General features: G+C 47.2%; 1 protein-coding gene across 1 annotated transcript in view; it reads left to right on the top strand.

Annotated features, from left to right (window-relative positions):
• The first annotated feature begins 110 nt into the window (after window positions 1–110).
• Window positions 111–20,620, top strand: part of NTF3 (neurotrophin 3) — a 64,587-nt gene continuing 44,077 nt past the window's right edge. Inside the window, exon 1 of the mRNA XM_011951637.1 lies at window positions 111–334. Within this exon, the coding sequence (XP_011807027.1) occupies window positions 317–334 (18 nt within the window). The 5' untranslated portion in view covers window positions 111–316. The remainder of the gene's footprint in view (window positions 335–20,620) is intronic.

Here is a 20,620-nt window from a genome sequence, read left to right on the forward strand (position 1 = left end):
GCGGGGGAGGGCGGCGCGGCGCGGAAGGGGTTAAGGCGCTGAGCGCGGAGCCATCTGGCCGGGTTGGCTGGTTATAACCGCGCAGATTATGTTCACGGGACTCAGAGTTGAAGCTCCTCTCCCTACCGAACAGCTCCGCGCACCGCCCCGCGACACAGCCCGGCGCAACTACTTTCTTCTCTCTCCTTTCTTTCTTCCTCTCCTTTTTCCCCTGCTGGGTAGTGGCTGCGGCAGGGTGGGGGAGACTTTGAATGACCGAGCTCGCGTCCACCTTTCTCTTCATGTCGACGTCCCTGGAAACGGCCACACGGATGCCATGGTTACTTTTGCCACGGTAAGGGGAGGCGGCGGGCACGTTGGGTGGGCAGGTTTGGGGATGGGGGTCCACGTGGGGAGGGATTTTCCAGTGAACCGGCGCGGGGGCCCCCAACTCCGCATCCCGCCCCACCCCCATTGCGCCGCGCTCACTCACTTTCCCGGGCTTGTGCCTTCCCCGAAGTTTGCGCTGGGATCTGCTCAGGCGGGCGCAACCGCAACCACGCCGCTACACACACACACACACACACACACGGACACCCTTCTCCACCTCCTCCCCTCTTGTCCCTCGGCTGCCCAAGAAGCTTCCCTCAATCTGGGAAAGTGATCAGGTTTAAGGGACCTGGATTGGAAAGGGTGGGGGCAGGCGAGGGGAAATGGGGACGACGAAAGAGCAGGAAAGGGATTCAACAGAATCAACCACCCACCACCCCCAACCGACCCGTCTGCTCCTCCGGGAAAGCTCCTAGCGCATCCTATAACAAAAGAGGGTGGCAGACAGAACCCGGGGCGGGCAGACAGAACCCCGGGCGGGGAGGTGCTGCCGCAGCTCCCCTGCACACGCCCTGCACCCTGCCGGCCACTGAGCCTGATTCTCAGCTTGCCCCAGCGCCACTCCGGCCGGGGCGTGGGCTGCGGGAGGGGACGCGCAGCTCAGGACCCGGAACGTCGCGTTCCAGTTCTGGGAGTTGAGACTCACCGCCCCGCGCCGCGTACCTGCGTTGGAGTCACCCGAAGGGTTTTTTTCAGAAAAGACCTCGCGCCCCGGGCTCCTCTTGGCCAGCGCCCACCCGGTGGCCACCCCACCCTGGGCCTTTGCGCAGATGCTGGAGCTCCGTACGCAGCCCACACATCTGGGACCCCGCCGGGGAGCGGCGGGCACCCGGACCCGGTCATCGCTGGGGATCTCCTCGCGGTATCGTCCAGCCTGTTCTCGGACTTTGAGCGGTGGCGTGGGAGGCTGGGAGATCTGGGCACCCGCGCAGCCAGGTCGAAGTTTGAAGGTCCTACGACGGACCGAACCGCCCCATTACCCCAGAGTTTTACTCAGTGGTGGATGCTCCTGATGAAATTTGGGACGCTTGGGAGTTGAAGGTTAGGGAAAGGAGGGGCGAGGGCCGAGGGCATGGGGTGGGGGAGTAGGATTCTGCTTGTTGCTCTCCGCGGGAGTGGGTGCGCGTCCAGGAGGCGCTGCTTCTTTGCGGGAGTTTGGCTGCTGCGTGCGTTCGTCGTCTGCGCTTCAGATGCGTAGCAGTGAGACCCCTGCGTCGAACGGTGTCGGGGCTGTGGACTAGAAGGGATCCCTTTTGCTGGAATCGAGGCTCGGGTGGGATTCCCGGTGGGGGAAACACCAAAAATATCGTCTGGCCTCGGCCTCTGGCGGCGGGCGGCAGGTTCTGAGTCCGAATGGAGGCTGCTCCCGGGAGCGCCGGGCTCAGAGCTAGAGAGCTCGGGAGACTGTGCGCCTGTGGACTTGTTTATGTGTGTGAAGAGGTGGGGGCGGGGGCCTGCTGAGAGGGGAGGGGAGCCTGCCAGGGGTGGGTGTTTCTCCTGGAGCCTGATGTTTGTAACTCAGCTGATTATGGAGTGTACTGAGCGACCTGCTTTTTAAATAAAGAGATGCCCGCTCCTACCCCGCAAAACAGCGAGCGAGGAAAACATGGAAGCGCTCTGTCCTAAACGTCAGGATGGGAGAAAGTTGTAACACAGAGGAGACTTTTCCAGCGGTCCTGTTTTCACAACGCTCAAGTTCTCCAGCATACTCAGCCTGCCTCCCGCCTGCCCTCAATTCCTTTCTGACATGTCACACAAAGAAAGCTGAGAGGTAGAATGTAGAGGATAAAATGCAACCGCCTCTGCCTTGGGCGCAAACACACAGACTTGGGTATCGCGTCAGGAGTTAAGGGGGTTGGACAATAATGCAGGCTCCTGTAAACAGTGTTGAAGGGAGGTAGAAAGTCTGGGGTATTTCCCCTGGGGAGAGTGTGTGGGATTTTGTGTTGGTGAGGACTGGAGTGTAGCTGGACTTAGAGGGTTTGGTTGTGTGTGAATGGGATCTGCTTATCTGTGGAATGAGATTGTGACCATTAAGTGCGTGGTCAGGCAGGGATGGGGATGTTTTTTCAGAGAAAGAAAGAGAAAGAGAGAGAGTGTGTGTGTGTGTGTGTGTGTGTGTGTGTGTGTGTGTGTGTGTAGGGGGAGGTAGCAAAAGAGCTGGAGTTCCATCCCTCTCTGGTGCCTGGGAGGTGTGTGTTTCTGGGGAGTCTGTTGGATGGGCATCTGTGTGCTTAGCGGGAGACAAGAGCTTGCAGGAACATAGGTGTAGCTAATGCGAAATCTGTGCCTATGAAGGGTGTCAGAGCAGGAGGAGAGGTGCAGCCTGTTGAAGACAGATGGCTTGTGCATGCCTGCACAAACACATGGAGTGGGTGTGGTGTAGGAGGGCGGCTGTGTGTGTGAGCGAAAGGTGGATGCATGTGGAAGGTTGGGCGCCTGAGGATTACCAAAGGGATGTGTGTGGGGGTTGGGGAAAGATTATCTGAGGTGCGCGGAGTGTGAACTTTATGAGGGTGCACTGGGAAATTTGGCTGGAATGGCATTGGGATATGTAGGGGGTAGAAAAGTGTGAGCTCAGATCCTCTTTATGGAAAGACAAAGCATTTGCAGGAAAGGACACCGGGTTGGGGTTGGTGTTTGCCTCCCCTCTCCTTCCTCCCCAGAGAGGAGAGAATTGGAGGAGGCTTAGAATGAAGGATGTACATTTAAGAGGAAAAGTCCTTGTGCACTGGCACTGGGTGGGAACAGGAAGAGATGTATGCGTAAGACTGAAGTAAGTAGAGGAATACACTATTCATGCCTAGTGTCAGGGGTGCATGTTGTATAATGTTTTGTAATGGGTTTCTTATGTAATAGGGGAATTCACTATCACCAGTTCATATGGATAATCAATTAAAGCTAATGGAGTGCCTACTGGATGCTCAGCCCATTGCTGGGTACTGGAGCATGGCACACTGCCCTGGAAAAATTCTTTCTCCAGGCTCCGCTAACTGATGCAATTTTGCCAGAAATAGACAGAGCTCGATGCTTGTTGAGGTTTCTTCAAGGTCTGTAATTCGGTTTCTAGAGATGTTTATGGATCTTGGGGGCCAAAGGGAAGCTGACTTGAATATATCTCTGGTTTTGTAAAAAGTGGGGCATAAAGATAGGGATGATGTAGACTTTTGTGTATTGGGAAGGGAGCTGGATGGTGTTGTTTCTTGTGTGGGGTGTGGGTTGGGAATTGGAGGGTGTTGCACTTCAGGTCAGAATGCAGGTCCAGATCCCTTTGAGGACTGAGTTTCTAAGAGTACGCAGAGCCTCCTTCATAGCTGGAATGAGACTTGTTATGTGGAGCTGGAGAATGGTGAAGTCATGATCAGGGAAGAGATGGACTGGGGACGTTTGTCATCTTTGGTATTTTCTGGACTATGAGTGTAAAGCTAATCTGAGTGTGTGTTTGAGGGGTGGTGTGTGTGCACGTGTGTGCATATGCACTTTGGCCTGGAGTAACGTAACTGGGAGAAAACTAGCCAGGTGGATAGGAGGGGTGGATATTCTGGCTCTTATGAAGGGGGTGCCAGTATGTGTTTTTACAGGAATTCTGTGTGTCTGAGGAAGGATAAAAATTGTCTTGGATACTCAGACGTGCATCTCTAGTGAAAAAAGGTATACACAAAAGAAGGGCCGTAGACTTTGCGGAATGAGAGATGGGTGTAGTTGATCGGGTTCATACCCTGAGATGACTAGTGAGGCAACTGGGTAGGAACAGAGTGAAGGCTGTGCTTTCGTGATGTACATATCTGTCTGTCTGGACCAGATGATGGGGAGCCCCATTTGATTATGTTCTGACCATGGTTGGGCGTATGTTTGGGAGGACTTTATTTGACTCATGACATTTTTGAATTCATGAAGTTACAACTGTGCCATTTTAAGGGTCTACCTTAGTTTTTAGGGGAAAACTCATCTGTATAAGAGATAGTTTATATAGGGCTTGACTATTGGTCAGAAGATCGGGGACAGATATTTCTGAGGGCAGGGTGGTGAAGTGGAAGACTTTGGATTGGGAATGCCTTAGTTCTAGTCCAGTTCTATCATTTGGGAAAGTGTGACTTTGGGGACCTTTTTAATCTCTTTAACTCTCTGTTTCTCTTTTTGTAAAGTGGCAATACGTCCCGACCCGCAGGACAGTCGAACGGGCCCTGGAAGGGGGAGTGGGAATGGAGGAGACAAGAAAATATGAGAAATGGAGACAAGACAAATAGCCTGATCAAGTCTCGTTTAATGGTGGCAGTGCAATGTCTTATATAGGCTGGCAGAGGAAGAGGTTGGGCCAGGGCGGTGACGGGGGAGGGGGGGGGCCGGATATTCTCAAATTACAATTGCGCATGCGCCGTGGGTTTGTAATTTTCCCGGGCGCGGGATCGCGCCTGCGCGTAGGCTGCATATCTTCCTGGGCGGGGAAAAATGTTTGCGCGCGGGCGGGAAAGGTTGGCGCGCGCGGGAAAAGTCTAGGCGCGCGCGGGAACAGTTTAGGCGCGTGCGGGAAAGGTTTGTAATGAAGAACCCGGAAATGTGCCATCTTGTCTCCGCTTTGCGGAGATCAAGCAACAGAGGTCGGCTAATTCCGGGCCTCATGGCTCCGGACAGCAATATAATGACTCAAGGCGGAGGAAAGTTCATTCCTCTTTTCCCCCATCAAAACTTGGTGTGTTTAGTTGTATACAGCTTTACAAAGACGAAATGTAATTAAATACAGGTGCTAGCATGTACGTAGGTCATTGCGAAAATAGGATCTGGACCTCTTTCTCTTCACAGTGCAACTTAATCAGTAGTCATGAGGCTCATCGCATCTCTACTGCTCACTCGCTGTGTAAATAAAACTTTTTATAACTGCCTCAGTTTACTCATCCAGAAGCTGGAGGCAACCAAGCTGGGATTATAGATGATGGAAATCTTTAAGATCTTTGAGCTATTCAGAGGAAAGGTAGTCTAAGAATCAATGTTATTAATGATCAGAGACAGACATTTCTTTATTTTTAACATCAGCTATGCAGACCACAGCACCAAAACAAATGCGACTTGGAGAACAGCAAAAATAATAATTGTCCTTGACATAGGCACCATTTGAATAAAAGAGGAGCAAAGTCCAGCCTGCCTGGTAAGAGGAAAGCCCGGGCTTTGGGTCTTTGCAATTCTTTGTGCCCAGTGCAGCAAGTTGGTTACAGCCACTCTCCCCAGAGATGAAGATGGAGGCGCAGGGGGGCACGGAAACCCACTGAAACCTCCGATTCCTCCCAGAAGTGAGCACATGCTGTCAACTCCTGGCTCAGAGTCAGGCTCCCATCCTTGAGTTCAGTGGCCATAAATAGGAGCCAAGCTATTTCCAAGAGGCACTAAACTAATTCTGTTGCTTTTCTTGGCGAGATTGGGCCAATTAAGTTGATTGGAAGAGGTCACTGCTGATGGGTCTCACATTCCCCAGACGGGACAGGCCAGCAGAGTTTAATTACATAACATTTCCCATCTCTGCAGTTCTACTCCCAGATGTATCAGATGTTCAGGCCTCTCCTCTTCCCCTACATTCAGGATGCCTGATGGAGCAGGCGGCTTCTGCTGCAAGCTTCTCCAACCTTTTCCCGAGCAGTTACAGCACTCCCACCCCAACTGGAGGGAATGTAAATCTGTGCATTGCCTGGAAGCCAGAGAGGACATGCGAGCCGACGCAGAAGATCTTCAAAGCCCGCCACCCTGCCTCAAGCCTCAGCCGCTGCTATTTTACTCTTTAACAAGGCAGGCAGTTTCTGGCATTGGGGATGTTGAACTAATGACCGTTGCTAGGGTTTTAGATTTAGTTTTATTTAAAATTGAGTTTGTTGGAAAAGGGCCAAATCTTCTACTGGAGACAAGCCTAAGCCCTGTGTGTTGCTGCTGATAAAGTCTGTGGATGTACTTTGTGCATGGACAGGTGTGTGTGGAGTAAGAGGAGACCACGGGATGTGCATGCGTGCGTGCTGGGGGACACGTGAGCACAGGAACTGCCCTGGGTAGACAGGGAGCATTTGTAGAGCTTATGTTATGGGTGGCAGGTATCTGGATGCTTGGCTCAGATTGGATTGTCATTGGATTGCTTCTTACAGGTGGGCCAACCTGAGAAAAAAAGTTGTGAACACCTTCTTTCAGATCTTTTTTATATGGGCATATTGAACTTTGAAGTATGAGGCCAGTGTAGATATTACCGCATTCTTGCCTGGATGGATTTCTAACAAGACCGAGGCTGGACAAAAAAAAAAAAAGTCATTGAGAGGACTCATTTTAGAACCTGTGAGGACACATGTAGATGGCCCCAGAGTGTTAAAATTTTTTGTTGTTGTTGTTAATAGTTTTCCACAACTCAGCCTTTTATTTTACCTATAAATACTGAGAGGCTAGAGGTTGCACACACCCCCACATGGTCAGAATGCATTTGCTCTTCACGTCCCCATCTGTGCCGTGGTCTTTCTCAAATAGTATTAATTGGGAACCACTGAGGGCTTGCTGCGGCTCTGGGTGTCCTCACAGGACAAACCTATGACTGACTGTGGTCTCATTGAAACAGAACAGATTTTGACATGAAATTTGGTGTGGTCTGTTGTGATTGCTCACTTTTTAGTAGCATCTCCAGAGAAGACATTTGTTGAGCCCCATTTTTTTTGTGTGTGTGGGTTTGTTCAGTCAGAGATTTTTGGAAAATTTAAGGTTCTCAAACATTCAAGGCCGGAGATGTTGGAGGAAACAGTAGCTTATAATCTCAAGAGCCCAGGCCAGGGTGACCTTCAGTAGCTTGAGGCAGCAGGTAGCTGCCTGACTTGGAGGTGGAGGACCAGGTTCAATGACTGGGCTCTGTTACTAATTACCTGCTGTTGTGTGACCCTGGACATTCTCTCTAGGACATGACTTTGCCATCTGTAAACGAAGGTGAATTAGAAGATCTCCCCATCCCATTCCAGCTCTGCCACTGTAGGATTCCATGGTAGCCACATCCCCCTACCTAATCAGTGCTAATTACCTCACTTGGAGTGCACCCTGGCACGCCCTTAATGAGCTCCTGTTTTTATCTTTGGAGAATGGCTGAGTCAAAGGCAGAAAGGCATGCAAAGAATTTGCCAGAGTGTTTCCTTTTGGCCAAGAATGCTCCTGACGTTGGCTTAGCCTACACAGGGTATGCAGAGCTGAAAGGGGTGGGATTTGGCTTTCTGATAGGTCTGGTGCTAATCATTCAGCTTCCACGTGAATGTCTTTCAGTGGCAATGTCTCTGACTAAGGTAAGCATCCATCTTTAAGAGGATGGATGATGATGATGATGACAGTTAATATTTGAGTACTTACTGGGTGCCAGGCATCATTACAGCCATTACATGGCATTACCTCAGTACTCAAAATAATCTCATTTACAGATGGGGGTACTGAGGTTATGTGAGGTTAAGGGGTATGCTGATGTTCTTGGCTTTCCAGCCTGAAGCCTGTGGCATCCCAAGCCCATCACCTGCCAGTCAGATTCTGTTTTTTTATGTTCTGTGATGTCATCCAGATGGGAGCTGGGTCTATCTTCTTCTACAAAGATGGTCACCCCATAGGGTAACCTGCTGCCCGCCCCCAGAAGCTTCCTTTTCATGTGCAAGACAAATGTTTAGGTTTTCTAGACACCTGCTGGCAAGCATGTGTCAGATCTGTCTCAGCTTCCATTGGCCCTCCCCCTTTACTTCTTGTCCTGTTGACAAGGGAATCTGCCCTTACAGAACACGGGTATTGATTTAAGCCACAATTGCCTCCTTGTAAATTCTATAAAATTGGAGCTGGACATCTGGTTTTGATCCACACGCCCATAAGAGGTGGTAGGTCCCAGCATTCTTGAGTCCTGGAATTGCACAGAATCAAAATGAAAAAGAATATGAATGGAGAGCATGAGGTCTCCTTAGAATTTGGAAGACAGCTTTCTTTGAGAGGCTAGGGAACTCACACCACTTAGACTGGGGCCAAAGTGAAGGTAGGTTTCTTGCTGGGAGGTTGGGGGGCAGGGGTCGCTGCTAAAGTCTGAGGTCCCCAGGCTGTGTTTGATGCAGAGCAGAGCAGCTGTAGAGACATCCAGCCGAGGATTGCCACTGCACGCCATTCTCAGGGCAGTACCGGAAGTAGAGAAGCCAAACACGTTCTTGGGGTGGATGCTGCGCTTTTTGAAGGTTGTGACTAAAGGCTCATTCCTTCTTCCTCCACTGATTTCCCCACCATCACTACCACATATACATCATCAAGACAGTTAAGGACAGGTGACTTTGTTCTGTTGCTTAAAGATATTTGCATGTACAAATAAATGTTGAACACTCACCTAATGCCTATTAAACCCTAGGTACTCAAAAATTATGTATTTACTTTGCTTGAAATAACTTTTCATGTGTAGGGTGATCATTATTTCCTTTATATGGAGTATATAGCCTTTTAAAAACTGATAGCCAGGTTCTTGCAATTTACTTCCCTCTTCCCTCTGTTTCTAGATCTAAGACCCCAGCATTTAAAAATATCCTTCTCTGGCTCTAAGGGATCCCTGAGGGAGTTTGTCTCATGTTCTCAGTCTGAGATTAGCTCCATCTCGTGTCTAGAGGACCTGCTTCTAATGGTTCATAAGGTACTTCCTTATGAACTGGGTTCAAGAGGAAGACGCAGCCCTAGAAATCACCTGCTTTCCCAACAGCTGTGTCCCATGGTGTGGAGAAGCCCAGTCCTCCTAACACCCACCTGGCTACCTTAAATATCTTGCCACATTCTCCCCACAGAGAGCCCAGACTAGCTGTGTGACTTTAAGCAAATCACTTTCCCTCCACGGGCCTCTCTTTTCCTGGAGAAGGGAGGAGTTGGACTCACTAGCGGGTCACAAGGACACTACCAGTGTGACAGATCACATCTTCCACGATTCCACTGCTCCCTCGGCCTCACACTGTGGCCCATGCCTGTGATTTTCAGGTATCTCTGCTGGCCCGGAGGACTTACGTAGAGAGATTTGGAGGGGGTGGAGGAGGAAATTAAGTTATGTGATGCCAGATAAGTCATTGAACATATGGATGAGTGCATGTTTATGAAGCACTGAAGAAACAAGCTTGCCAGATTTGTGGCGGATCTTGGATTGGAAGTTGGGAGTATGGGAGAGGTTTATGTGGGATTAAAATTGTCTGTGGGTAGCTGAATTCAATGAGCTAAATCAGAGAGATCCGAAACTCTGAATAGAGAGATCAGACCCCACCTCTAACTCCAACAGAGACTAACTACAATTTTGGGAAGTCCCCGAACCACACTAGGTCTCATTTCCTCATCTATTAAGAGCTACTGGCTTTGATTATCTCTAAGGTCTTTCTTGACTTATCATTAATTAAACTGTGAGAATTGGGGGCTAGTAGAAAAATCTGGACAAATGCATGGATGGAGAAGGGGATGCCTCAAATGGCCTAAATATAGAGGGAAGTGTTCTGTGCGAGTGATACGCCTATTCTTGAATTGGAGATAGCACTGGAGGATATATTCTGTACGTATATTGTGTTTCAAGTACCCCTCCATCATCACCTATGATATTAAAATCATCCTTCACATATTTGCTTAACCTGAGAAGCCTCCATGCATTTCCCCAGAGAGCCTGGGGCTCCCTTCCCACCCTCCCGATGTTATACCACTTAGCAGCCTGTGTTTAATTTGCATTCCTAGAATATGAACTTCACAGAGAAAGGTATCTGTTGTTTTCATTTTTGTGTCCCCCAACACCTTGAATAGTGACAGCCACAGGAATGTGTTGAGTGAACGAATGCGTGACCGATCATTGTGAGCTCAGAATGTGCAGTAGCAATGTGACATGCCAGGAACTGGGCTCAGAGAGGTAGTGTACCTTGCCAGGGCTTCAAAACAGTGTTACCTTTTTGGCCTGTCCCAAGGCTAAGGTCATGAATGCTCAGTGCTTGCTGGCAAGAAAAGGCTGTTCTTACTACCTTTTAGAGACCCTTCTTCCCCATGTCTTAGCCTGCATAGTTCTCCTGCAAATTGGGGCTCTTGGTGATGGGGAATTGGGTGTCATTCCACATGCATTAGGGTAATTCCTCCTTAGACACTCGGAAAGCAACTCAAAACACACGTTTACAGATTATTCATTAAGCATCCTGTTGGTGGTCATGTGCTAGATGTTGGGGAAGATGCAGAGATTAATGTAGTGCTGCTGGCCTCGGGGTCTGGAAACTGGGGAAGGAGGCAGACAGGTTACAATCATAGTGCTCCAGGGAGAACAAGGGAAGCAACGAAGATGGAGTGCAGGGTTCCCACTTCAGGTGTTGTTTTTCGGTACGAACCATGATTGAGAATCCTCTTGGTTCAGGAGCAAGCTGGAGGGTCCAGGAATGGTCTCCACTTCCGCGTGACAGTGGTTTTCTTGTCGCTGAATTCTCAGGGCTAGGGTGATGGATACTCAGAGACTATTGTGATGTGAGCCCTTGGTTCTTGTGGGGAGAGTCGGGGAAACGTGCATGTTGTACAGGTGTTGGGGCTTGGTGGGGGCGTAGGTGTGCGTGCTCACGGGGTTACTTCTCAGAAGTATCCCTGCTCATGGCATGGTGGGGGTGAGTCCACCTCAGGCCCCTAAGCTGTACTTCTACCTCCTGCCTAATTACACAGAGTATGTTGTCTCTGTGACCACTTCTGACACAGGAACAGACTGCCATCTACTGTCCACTTCTGTCCTCTGAGTCCCTCTTGCTCAAGGAGGCATTTATTTTTTTCTCATCCTGTTTTTAATAGGTCCAGACACCAGGAGAAACAGACATGGAGTCCTATTTCATAATTTTTTTTAGAATTTAGTAGGGAGCCTTTAAAAAAACATAACACATCTGTCAGGTGGTTTTCTTATCTGTTTACAAAGGGGCCACCCTGCTGCCACTGAGTCTTCCTAACCACTGTGCGAGGTGCCATGTGGGATGCCAAGAGACACAAAGCAAGGTCTTACCTTCAACAGCCTTGCAGTCTACTTGGGAATACAGGGTAGATTTGCAGAGAAGCAGACTACAGGATGTGGCAGTAGGTATTTGGTAAGAGGCATCTGGGTGGTAGGGACTACAGAGGTTTTGGGGGTTTGGAGGAAGGAGGAGCCCTTGTAGGCTGGGGGATTTGGGAAAGACCAATATGGGTCTCCTTTTAGCAACCCCAGTGTGTGGGAAGAGTCTTCTAAGAGCTGCGTGATGTTGTGGGACAGGCTGAGAACTGGAAACTCAGGAACCTGGAGGGCCTGAGGTCTAGTCCAGCTTCTGTCAGTCCTGCCCTGTGACCAGGGGCTTGGGTTCCCCATCCTCAAAGCAAGGCTGTCGGTCTTCTTGTCATGTAAGGGCCCTCACACCCCCAACCCTGCATCATGTACCACTCTTGCATGCTGTGGGAGGTGGTTTTCTGGTTTTCAGCTTGTCAAGAGCAATAGAGTCAATTGGATCCCATGTGGGAAGGATACCTGCATTCGGAGCCCTTTGGTAATGACCCCACACACAGCAGGAGAAGGAGAATTTCCACAGGGGAGTTTTGGGTGCTGTTAAAATACAAAGTGGGGAAATGTTCTATGCAGCCTCTGCATGCTACTTCTCTCCAGAGCTTTCCTGGACTTTCTTTCCAAAAATATATGTGCATGGCGCTTTGAGTCCAAGATAGCTCCCCCAAAAGAAATTGTTTTAGTATTCCAGCATTGTTCATAGCCCAAATCTAAGATTCCTTCACATGAGAATTCATTCCATGATTGTTTTTATGGAGGTGTTCTTTGAGGGTTTGAAACTTTTGGTGGCTGTGGATTAAAATGCAGAAAACTCATGTAACTCATTCTCCATAACTCTATAACTCGTTCACTCCTTGTCTCTTTTTCTCTGTCTTTCTTAGCATTTAAACCACCACCAAGGAAACCTCCAGTGTGTTTATTGCGTATTCTTGCCTTTTGATGTGTGTGTGTGCATGAGAGAGAGAGAAAAAAAAGAGAGAGGGAGAGAGGAAAGGCGAGCAAGAGAGAGTACAAGAGAGAAAGATATTTTAGACTGTGCTCTATTAGCAAGTCTAGGAAATCAAGTTGAATTTGGATTGGGTTACAGGTGGAGAGACCTCAGCTCGTCACTGTAATCCTCTGACATTTCCCTTTTACTTTTTGGCTCTTGTTTGAATCAAGAATACATCTTCCCATTCCCCCTTCCATGTTTACATCTCCTTTTGGGGCAGCTATATAAAGTTACTGTCTGTCTGCAGCAAGTCTCCTTAGTTCTTTTGCGGACTGCTCGACAGAGGCACAGTCAAGGATAGAGCTATTAGAGACGGTCAGCTTTTGGACAAAGAGAAAAAAATATGTTGGGGAATTGGAGAAAGGTTCCAATTGTCGATCATGTGTTTTCTCGTGGTATACTGATGTCTGTGATTATTGTCCACAGAAAGAGTGTGTGAGCAGGGGCTGGGACAGAGATAAAAGGGAGATTCTCCCCAAACCAACCAATGTGTAGACAGAGCAAGAGTCCCCAGCAATAGACATGGAGCCAAACAAGCCTGGGAAGTAACTAGGAAACTTCCTGGTGACCTGAGATGTGTTTTGTAATCACTGGTGAAAGGAGGAGAAGATGGGAGTAGAGGAAGTGCCATGGGAGGAGACCCCAAGGTAAGGGAAAGCAGGGACTTAAAGAACTGAAAGAAGCCCAGGGAGGGGATGAACAGAGAGCATCTCACATATCCCGTATGGATAATGTTGACCGTATGGTGGAGAGGTGGGTGGGAGCCAACTGGGAGGTTACTTGTTTTTCCCAGAGGCATGGGAGCTATGGAAGACTCTGAGAGCACAATTAAGCTTTTGTTTTTAAAAAGATCCCTCCGGCTGCAATGTGGCTCTTAATAAAGAGTTGTTCAGTGGAGGAAGGAATGGCTGATGGTTGGATCGATGGAAGAATTAATGAATGAGCAAATGAGTGAATGAGATGCAGAGGGAACACAGCAAGCCTGATTTGATCTCTGGTTACTTTGACCAGTACTGGCTCCAGGGGCGATTATCTCAGCCTGGGAGACCAGGGAGAAACGCATTGATTGGAATGGCTCTGGCTGTGAGGACACATGGATTAAAATATCTGATATTTTAGGGTGGTTGATAGTGGGGAGGACTTCTGAAACTTTTTCCTTCTTCTATGCATTTCCATCCTAATTTGATTTCATTCAGGAGCAAAAACGAAGATGGCTTTTGAAATTACATCCCAGAAAAATTGAAACTATGGCAATGACGTGCTCCAGAGAGGGCTGCTTGCATGAAAGACCTTTTCATAGGCTCACCGTGGAATGGGGACAGATGATAAAGTTTCTTGGGCATACGGAGGGGTCCCAGATTTCTGGACATCAGATTCACCCATAGATGATTCCTGTGGATTAAATGACGTGTGTATGTGTGTGTGTGTGTTTAAAGTTTCAAAGTCTCTTGAAAATTACCAAGTGCCATTGAACATTTTTTTTTGTCGGTGGTGGATATCTAGATAATTTCTTTCAAGGTCACATTGTTTAGCATGTTTAAGGAAAGTGTGTGTGGCAGAGACCCAGATGGACACCCAGCATGCCATCCAGTTGACTGGGGGGGTTGAGAACACTCCTTGGTAAAACCAAAGGGAGCCAAAGAGGACCTCTAGTGTCTTTGCTGTCCCATGTCCTGACTATTCCAGTTTCACCTTGCATTTTGAGATCTTTTAACTTTTGCTAACAGTGATTGCTCAGGATGTCATTCAGACCAGTTCCTTTTGAATGTCCAGGGTTGGGATAGAAGCTCACAAGGTGAATGCAATGTGCAGCCATGTTGAGAACCACTAGCTGACACTGTTAACCCACTCTGCCCTCCTCCTTGCCTTTTGGCAGCTTTGCCAGGATATCTGTCCCATCCTCACCTCAGTGTGCTGAGAACTACTCACTTAGTTAAGGAAGTTCTGCTAAGGATGTTCAGCTAATTTGGGCTAAGGCCTCCTATCCCCTACAAATCCAGCATTTGCCTCAGAAATTGGAGGCTAGGAGGACAAGACAGGTTCATAGCAGATTCTGAAGCGCTCATCATCTCTCATCTGCTGAAGGGGGTATTGAGGATGCGTGGTGGGGAACAGCGGGGATAAAGATCAGCATCCATAGGGCAGTAACAAGATGCAGACACCTATTTATATGTGTCATCCTAGTTCCCCCTGCAGCTCCCAGTACCATATATTATACCAGGCACATATACCAGGTTTGCAGGCACCTATTTATATGTGTCGTCTCCATAGTTCCCCAACAACTCCCAGAGGCAGATATTAGACCAGGCTTGAGGGCACAGTTTGCATAATGCATTCATAATGCAAAGTGATTTGTGACCTTGGAATGATCAGACTTCCTACACTGGTTCTCCCCGATAATTTGCATATCAGCCAGATACCCTCCTCCAGGGTTAGCTATGATCAGGGCTGCTGATTTCTGCCACTGATGGCTCAATGGGAAGGAAAGCACCTATCTCCGCTCTCTGTTCTGTGGGATTCAGCAATCTTGGGCTGGTCCTTCCAGGAGGCCTAACCTGAAGACATGCTTTAACCAACAAGCCTTGATATTAAGAAAATAGTGGTTCTCTTCCTTGCCATTTCCCTGTTAGAAAGCCAGGGCTTACAGGACAGCCAGGGAGTAGAGGTTCAGAGAAGGAGGCTAAAAAAAAACAAGACCTGAAAACCTTAAGTTTCCAACCATATATTCCCAAATTGTAGAGTGGACCATATGGAATCATTGCAATCCCTGGGTTTCTCATTTACAGCTTTTGCAAAAGATATCACTGTGTATGCTGTCAGGCTTGCTGGAGCCGGATGTCTAGCACCCATTGCTAAGTGCATGCTTTGGTAAGAGCTTTGGACTTGGGATTCTCCAGACTGCTGAGTGACCTACGTGTAGTTTAGCAACATAATGCTCGGAATGAGCCACGCCGACCTGATGTGAGGACCGAATGGTAGCTGGAGAGAGCAGGCCAGGTAGTGGGATAACCATGGTCTGCAGAGGTGGGCAGGTGGGTGGACACAGGCTTCTTTTGCACCAGGTACTACTCCATGAACTGTACATCACGGAGACAAGCCCTGCCGGGAGCAGTGGAAGCAGAAAAACACCGGCCTATCTTTGTGTCTATCATGTAAGTCAGTCTCTGTTGGCTATGTGTACCTGCCACCGTCACCCCATCCCACCCCAAATATACAGCATCACCTTCAGCTGTGGCTTTTGTTTTTTGATTAAGGGACAATAATATTTCCAGGAAGGAGAAGAGCGATGAACAGAAGCATTTATGTGTGAACACTGGGCAATTTATTGTTTTTCAAAGTCGAATCTAGAACATGTTCGCAAGAGACCGTAAATTGAGTAAAAAGTTTACTGTCATATTAAGGACTGTTAGATACAACGACCGAAAGAGGAGTTAAGAGTGATCCTTCAATAATTCCCCTGTGGGATTATGCACGTTTAAGGAAAAATGTTCTTCAGGCTATTTCTGCCTTAGAGCTAAGCATCATTACAGTGAAAGGGAGAAGTAACCTTTAAGCAGGAGGAACCAAGTTCTAGTTCTATTTCTGTCGATCACTGTAGGCACAACCTCTCAAAGCCTTAATTTCCTCTTTTGTAAAGTGGGATAATAAACCCTACCTACTTAACACAATTAATGTAGGGTTTCAGATGAGATGATGCATAGGATCGTGCTTGGCAAGCTGTAAATTACAAATATATGTTATGGTTTCAACTGGTACATTCCTAAGTGAATAGCACATTGCTCTGTTTGGAAGATGGTTCTTCTCCAAGTCAGGCTGGGATAATGTTCCCTGACAAGACACTGCCATACCTAGGGGTTCCCCAAACATTGTTCCTGGGAACCTTGAGGAAGCACCCTAAGAAATGGAATAAATGTTATAGCGAGGGCTTGAAAGAATAACAATGTATCAGTCTACCTATTTCTGATAATGTCATCTTGGGAGAAGAGACTCAGGGTAGCTTAGTGAGGGACATGGGAATGCACTGAGCTGTAAAAATGGTGTCCAGGAAACCTGGGTTTATTTCAGTGTGAGTTGCCCACACTTCTGCCAACCCAGTCACCTACTTCACCCCCAGCTGCTCTCGAGCTCTCTGCACACACTTGCATTTGTATCAGTGAAACAGAGCTCCTCCTCTTACATGAGAATGGATCTCACTGCAAATCTAATAGATTCCCCTACCACAGTGTCCCCTGCCTTTTTTGTTTACTTCATTTATGAAAATACCTTGGCACATCCATATTCCCATTTTTGTAGATACGGTGCTTTATGTCTTTGAGATTATTAAACACTCACGCTCCTTTCTGATTGCTCTTTTCACCTCTTCTTTGGGCTTGGGTTTTTCTGTTGGTGGAATCTGCCGTTAAAATCTTTTCATGGTGCTGGCTCTCCTGAGTTGGGTGGTTGCTAATTCTTACGGCCGGTTTATCTTCTGTGACAGATTCCCCGACGTGCTGCCTCAGATGTGGCTTCTGTGCTTGGTTTTAGCTTTTTATATGGGCTCTCATGTCCTGAATGTTGACCTTCTCTCAGGGATTTCTCACAGCTTCTAGCTAATGAAAGTCCCCCTTCTTACTGTCAAACCTAGACAGCTATCATTTTATTTTAAATGTACTTTTTGTTACATTGTTTTGGGAGTAGGGCTGGAAGGACTTGCTAATGGACGAATGGTGGAAAGTGAGAGAAAGGAAGATATAATGGAAGAAGGAGCAATCAAAGCCGCAGAAGGAAGCTATCCCATTGTTCTTGGATTCCTAAGCCTACCCAAAAGAGCTGACTTACTTTACAGTTTCTGAGAGAACTGTGTGTGCTGTTGCTAGAAGCACAAGAGAAAGAAAAATAGTCAGAATGTTCAGTATGCTTCATTTATCTAATATGAAAAATGAACTCTGCCCAGTGATTTAATGGGCATAAACTCTGTTTCTAAAAAAGCCACTCGTTCGGCAGCGCACTTCTGAGTGCTTGATATGGTAAGGTATTGTGTTCTGTGCTGGAGAGGAATACAAAAATGCATGATTCCTCACCTCCGAGAACTTATAGTGCATGTAAGGAAATAAGACAATCCTTACTGAATAACACTCAAGAAAGAAATGACTAGAGCCATGGAATGTAGCACACAGAGGGTACCGGGAGTTCCTAAGACTTCTAATGGGTGATTGAGGAGAGCCCTGGATCAAGTAAGCAATTTGAAGGGATAGGAATAGCACAGACAGCACAGGGGTGGAAACAAGTGTGGAGTGTCTGGAGCTTGACCAGTATGCCTGGAAGGGAGGGAGTGTACCCAGAGCATTCATAGGAGCTGTGTCTCCGGGCAGCTTCCCTCAGCCCCTCCCTCCCAGGGCATCGAGGTTTTTGGAGAAAGAGCCTATTGCTTACTCTCCCGGCTTTTCTCCTTTTTTTTTTTCTGCTTTCAGTTTGTTCTTTGAACTTTTTGGAAACTTCCCCTGTTCTTCGTTTAACACTGTGCTTCATCTCTTGGGGTTCTACGTTTTGTAGGTTGTAGAGCTTGAGATCCAGCCTTCCCAAACTATTTATCTGAATTTAGCATTTGGTGTGGGTTTGCTATTTTGTTGCCATCCCAGTCTCAGCAAGGAAACGACTTACCTGGAGTATGGGCAGGGCTTCAGAGATAACCCTAACATTCCTGACTCCCGAGTTTATAGAGCTCTGCCAAACCTGGCCTTGCAGGGGAGTAAGAAAAGCGCTAACAAGCCATCCTCTTTGGTGTCAAGTGCAGACAAATCACTTAGCCCCTCTGAGGTCCGCCAACAGTAAGCTACTGGTTTGTGAAACCCCAGGATAGTCCATCTGATTTCAGTCTTGCATTTAGTCACTTAGAACATTCTTGCACATGCATTTGCTGGCTCATGTACATACAAATACACACATATCTCTCTTTGTGCCCTTTCTTAGCCTCTGATGATTTCTTCTCCTCCAGGAGGCAGGAATCCAAGGCTTATAAACCATGACTTCTGGAAAGTTTTTCCTTCTGCTTAACCGGGGTATCATTTTTTTTTTTTTTTTTTCTGCCTTCCCCTGGAGAATCATTGGCCACTGGCCTAGTGGTTGGGGCAAGGATCAGAGGTACTTTGCATTCTGGGGTTTGTCCCTAAAGGCTCGGTGGGACGCTGCATTGGAGTCTGTAGTCTGGCTCTTCTCCAGTACCTTAACTGATCTCTTGACTACCAGATGGTCCAAACTGTGTGGATTTGGAAGAGCAACAGACAGCCCTTTCTCTGGGCCTCTCCAAGAACACAGTTTGGTGTCTAGACAACCTTAGAGAAACATGGCAGAGGAAATCACGGTGGAGCAGCATGGAAGCAGGTGAAACCCAGACCTAGTACCTTGTTAAATTCCATCCTGGAGTGGAGATACCAGAGGAGCAAGTATTACCTTTATTAAATGACAGAAATGGTTGGGGATTTCTCTGACTTCTTGTAGGGTTGGATAAACCCCAAAGTGAAGAGAATTTTTGCTCTTTGTTTTAGCCATTAGGAAACTCAAGACCCTGCTACAGTGCTATTGGTTTAAATTTTCCCTATCACATCGCCTCTGCAACTTCTGAATGGTGGCAGCCATTTCTTACAATTTCCCTGCACTGCCACTCAGACAACAAGAATAGATTTGGCCCTTTTCATCTCAAAGTAATGGTCATGATTAATGATTATTGAACTGGGAACCATGCTCAGCCCTCTGTATGTGATCTCAGGAATCCTCACAGGACTCAGTGAAATAGCAATTTTATTATTCCATTTTTGCAGATGAAGTAACTGAAACTTCCACACATTTTCTACTTTGCACCTAAGATCATCTGAGAAACCATGTTGTACTTGTTTTCCTAATGTATGATCTGTTCTTTCTATTATAATGTCGATTCTGTGAGGACAGGGCTTTTTGTATCCTTGCCTCATCGCTGTATCTCTAGCACCTGGACTACTACAGGGCACCTGCTGGTTACTCAGTAAAGGTTTTTCAAATGACTGAGTAACTCATCCAAGGTTAAATGTCTAGGAAGTGGTGGCACCAAGCTTAGGATGACTCTTTTCTGATTCCAGAGTCCAGACAGTCCCAACCACTATCCCACACTACCTTCTTGTTTGTTTTTGAGTCCAGACAGTCCCAACCACTATCCCACACTACCTTCTTATTCATTTTAAAATCATTTTCCTTCTCTTCAATCCCTCTCCAGTGCCTTACACCTTCTTTCCGTAATTTTAAGCACAGCCGCAGTGAGCTACCTCAAGTTTCTCATCTGTAAAATGGGGATAATATAATGTAACTACCTTATGGGGTTCTACCCCTCTGCATGGTAGCCTCATCCTACTCTGCCTCCTAACCATGGCCTTTAAATCAGCAGGTAGAGTTAATATATTTAGTTCTTTTAATCTAATCTGAAACACAAAGCATTTGCTTCCTTAATTCAAGATTTTTGGCTTTCCCTAGATTAAGCTTAAAGCCAAAGAAGTACCACAGAACTGATTGAGGCTGCCAGAAGTACCATTCTCTTGCACCCAGTAAGTGGGAAGTGGAACAATAACAGCTAAGGCTTTGGGGGTCCTTCCAGAAGTAGTTATGACATCCAGCATTCTTTCTGATTATGAAGTAAATATCTGTTCTAATGCATGTTCAACATAGAGAGTTAAGAAAATGGGGAAAGAATAAAGAACGAAACAATGACCAGAAATACCATCAATACCCTTTGACATTCTTTCTCTGTGTGTGCGTATGTTTGTGTGTCTTTGTTTCTGTGTCTGTATGTATGTATTTCCTTTATTTTTGTTTTTTTACTTTAATTTAATTTTTAGAGACAAGGTCTTACTTTGTCTTCTACACTTGCATGTGGTGGCATGGCAATCATGGCTCACTGCAACCGCCAACTCCTGGGCTCAAGCGATCCTCCTGCCTCATCCTCCTGTATAGTTAGGACTACAGGCAAGGATCACCATTCCTGGCTAATTTTTCAATTTTGTAAAGACGGCTCTCACTGTGTTACTCAGGATGGTCTCAAACTCCTGGCCCAAAGCAGTCCTACCACCTTGGCCTCCCCAAGTGCTGGGATTACAGGCATGAGCTACCATGCCCAGCTCCCTTTTATAAATAAGGGGTTCACCATACTATAGAAACACTTTTTACCTGGCATTTTCCAGTTGTTATTGCTTGCATTGTGCATATCTCCCCATGTCTTTTTTTTTTTTTTTTTT

The sequence above is a fragment of the Colobus angolensis genome, unplaced genomic scaffold (genome assembly GCF_000951035.1).
Source record: "Colobus angolensis palliatus isolate OR3802 unplaced genomic scaffold, Cang.pa_1.0 Scaffold11, whole genome shotgun sequence".
NCBI classification, from domain to species: Eukaryota; Metazoa; Chordata; class Mammalia; order Primates; family Cercopithecidae; genus Colobus; species Colobus angolensis.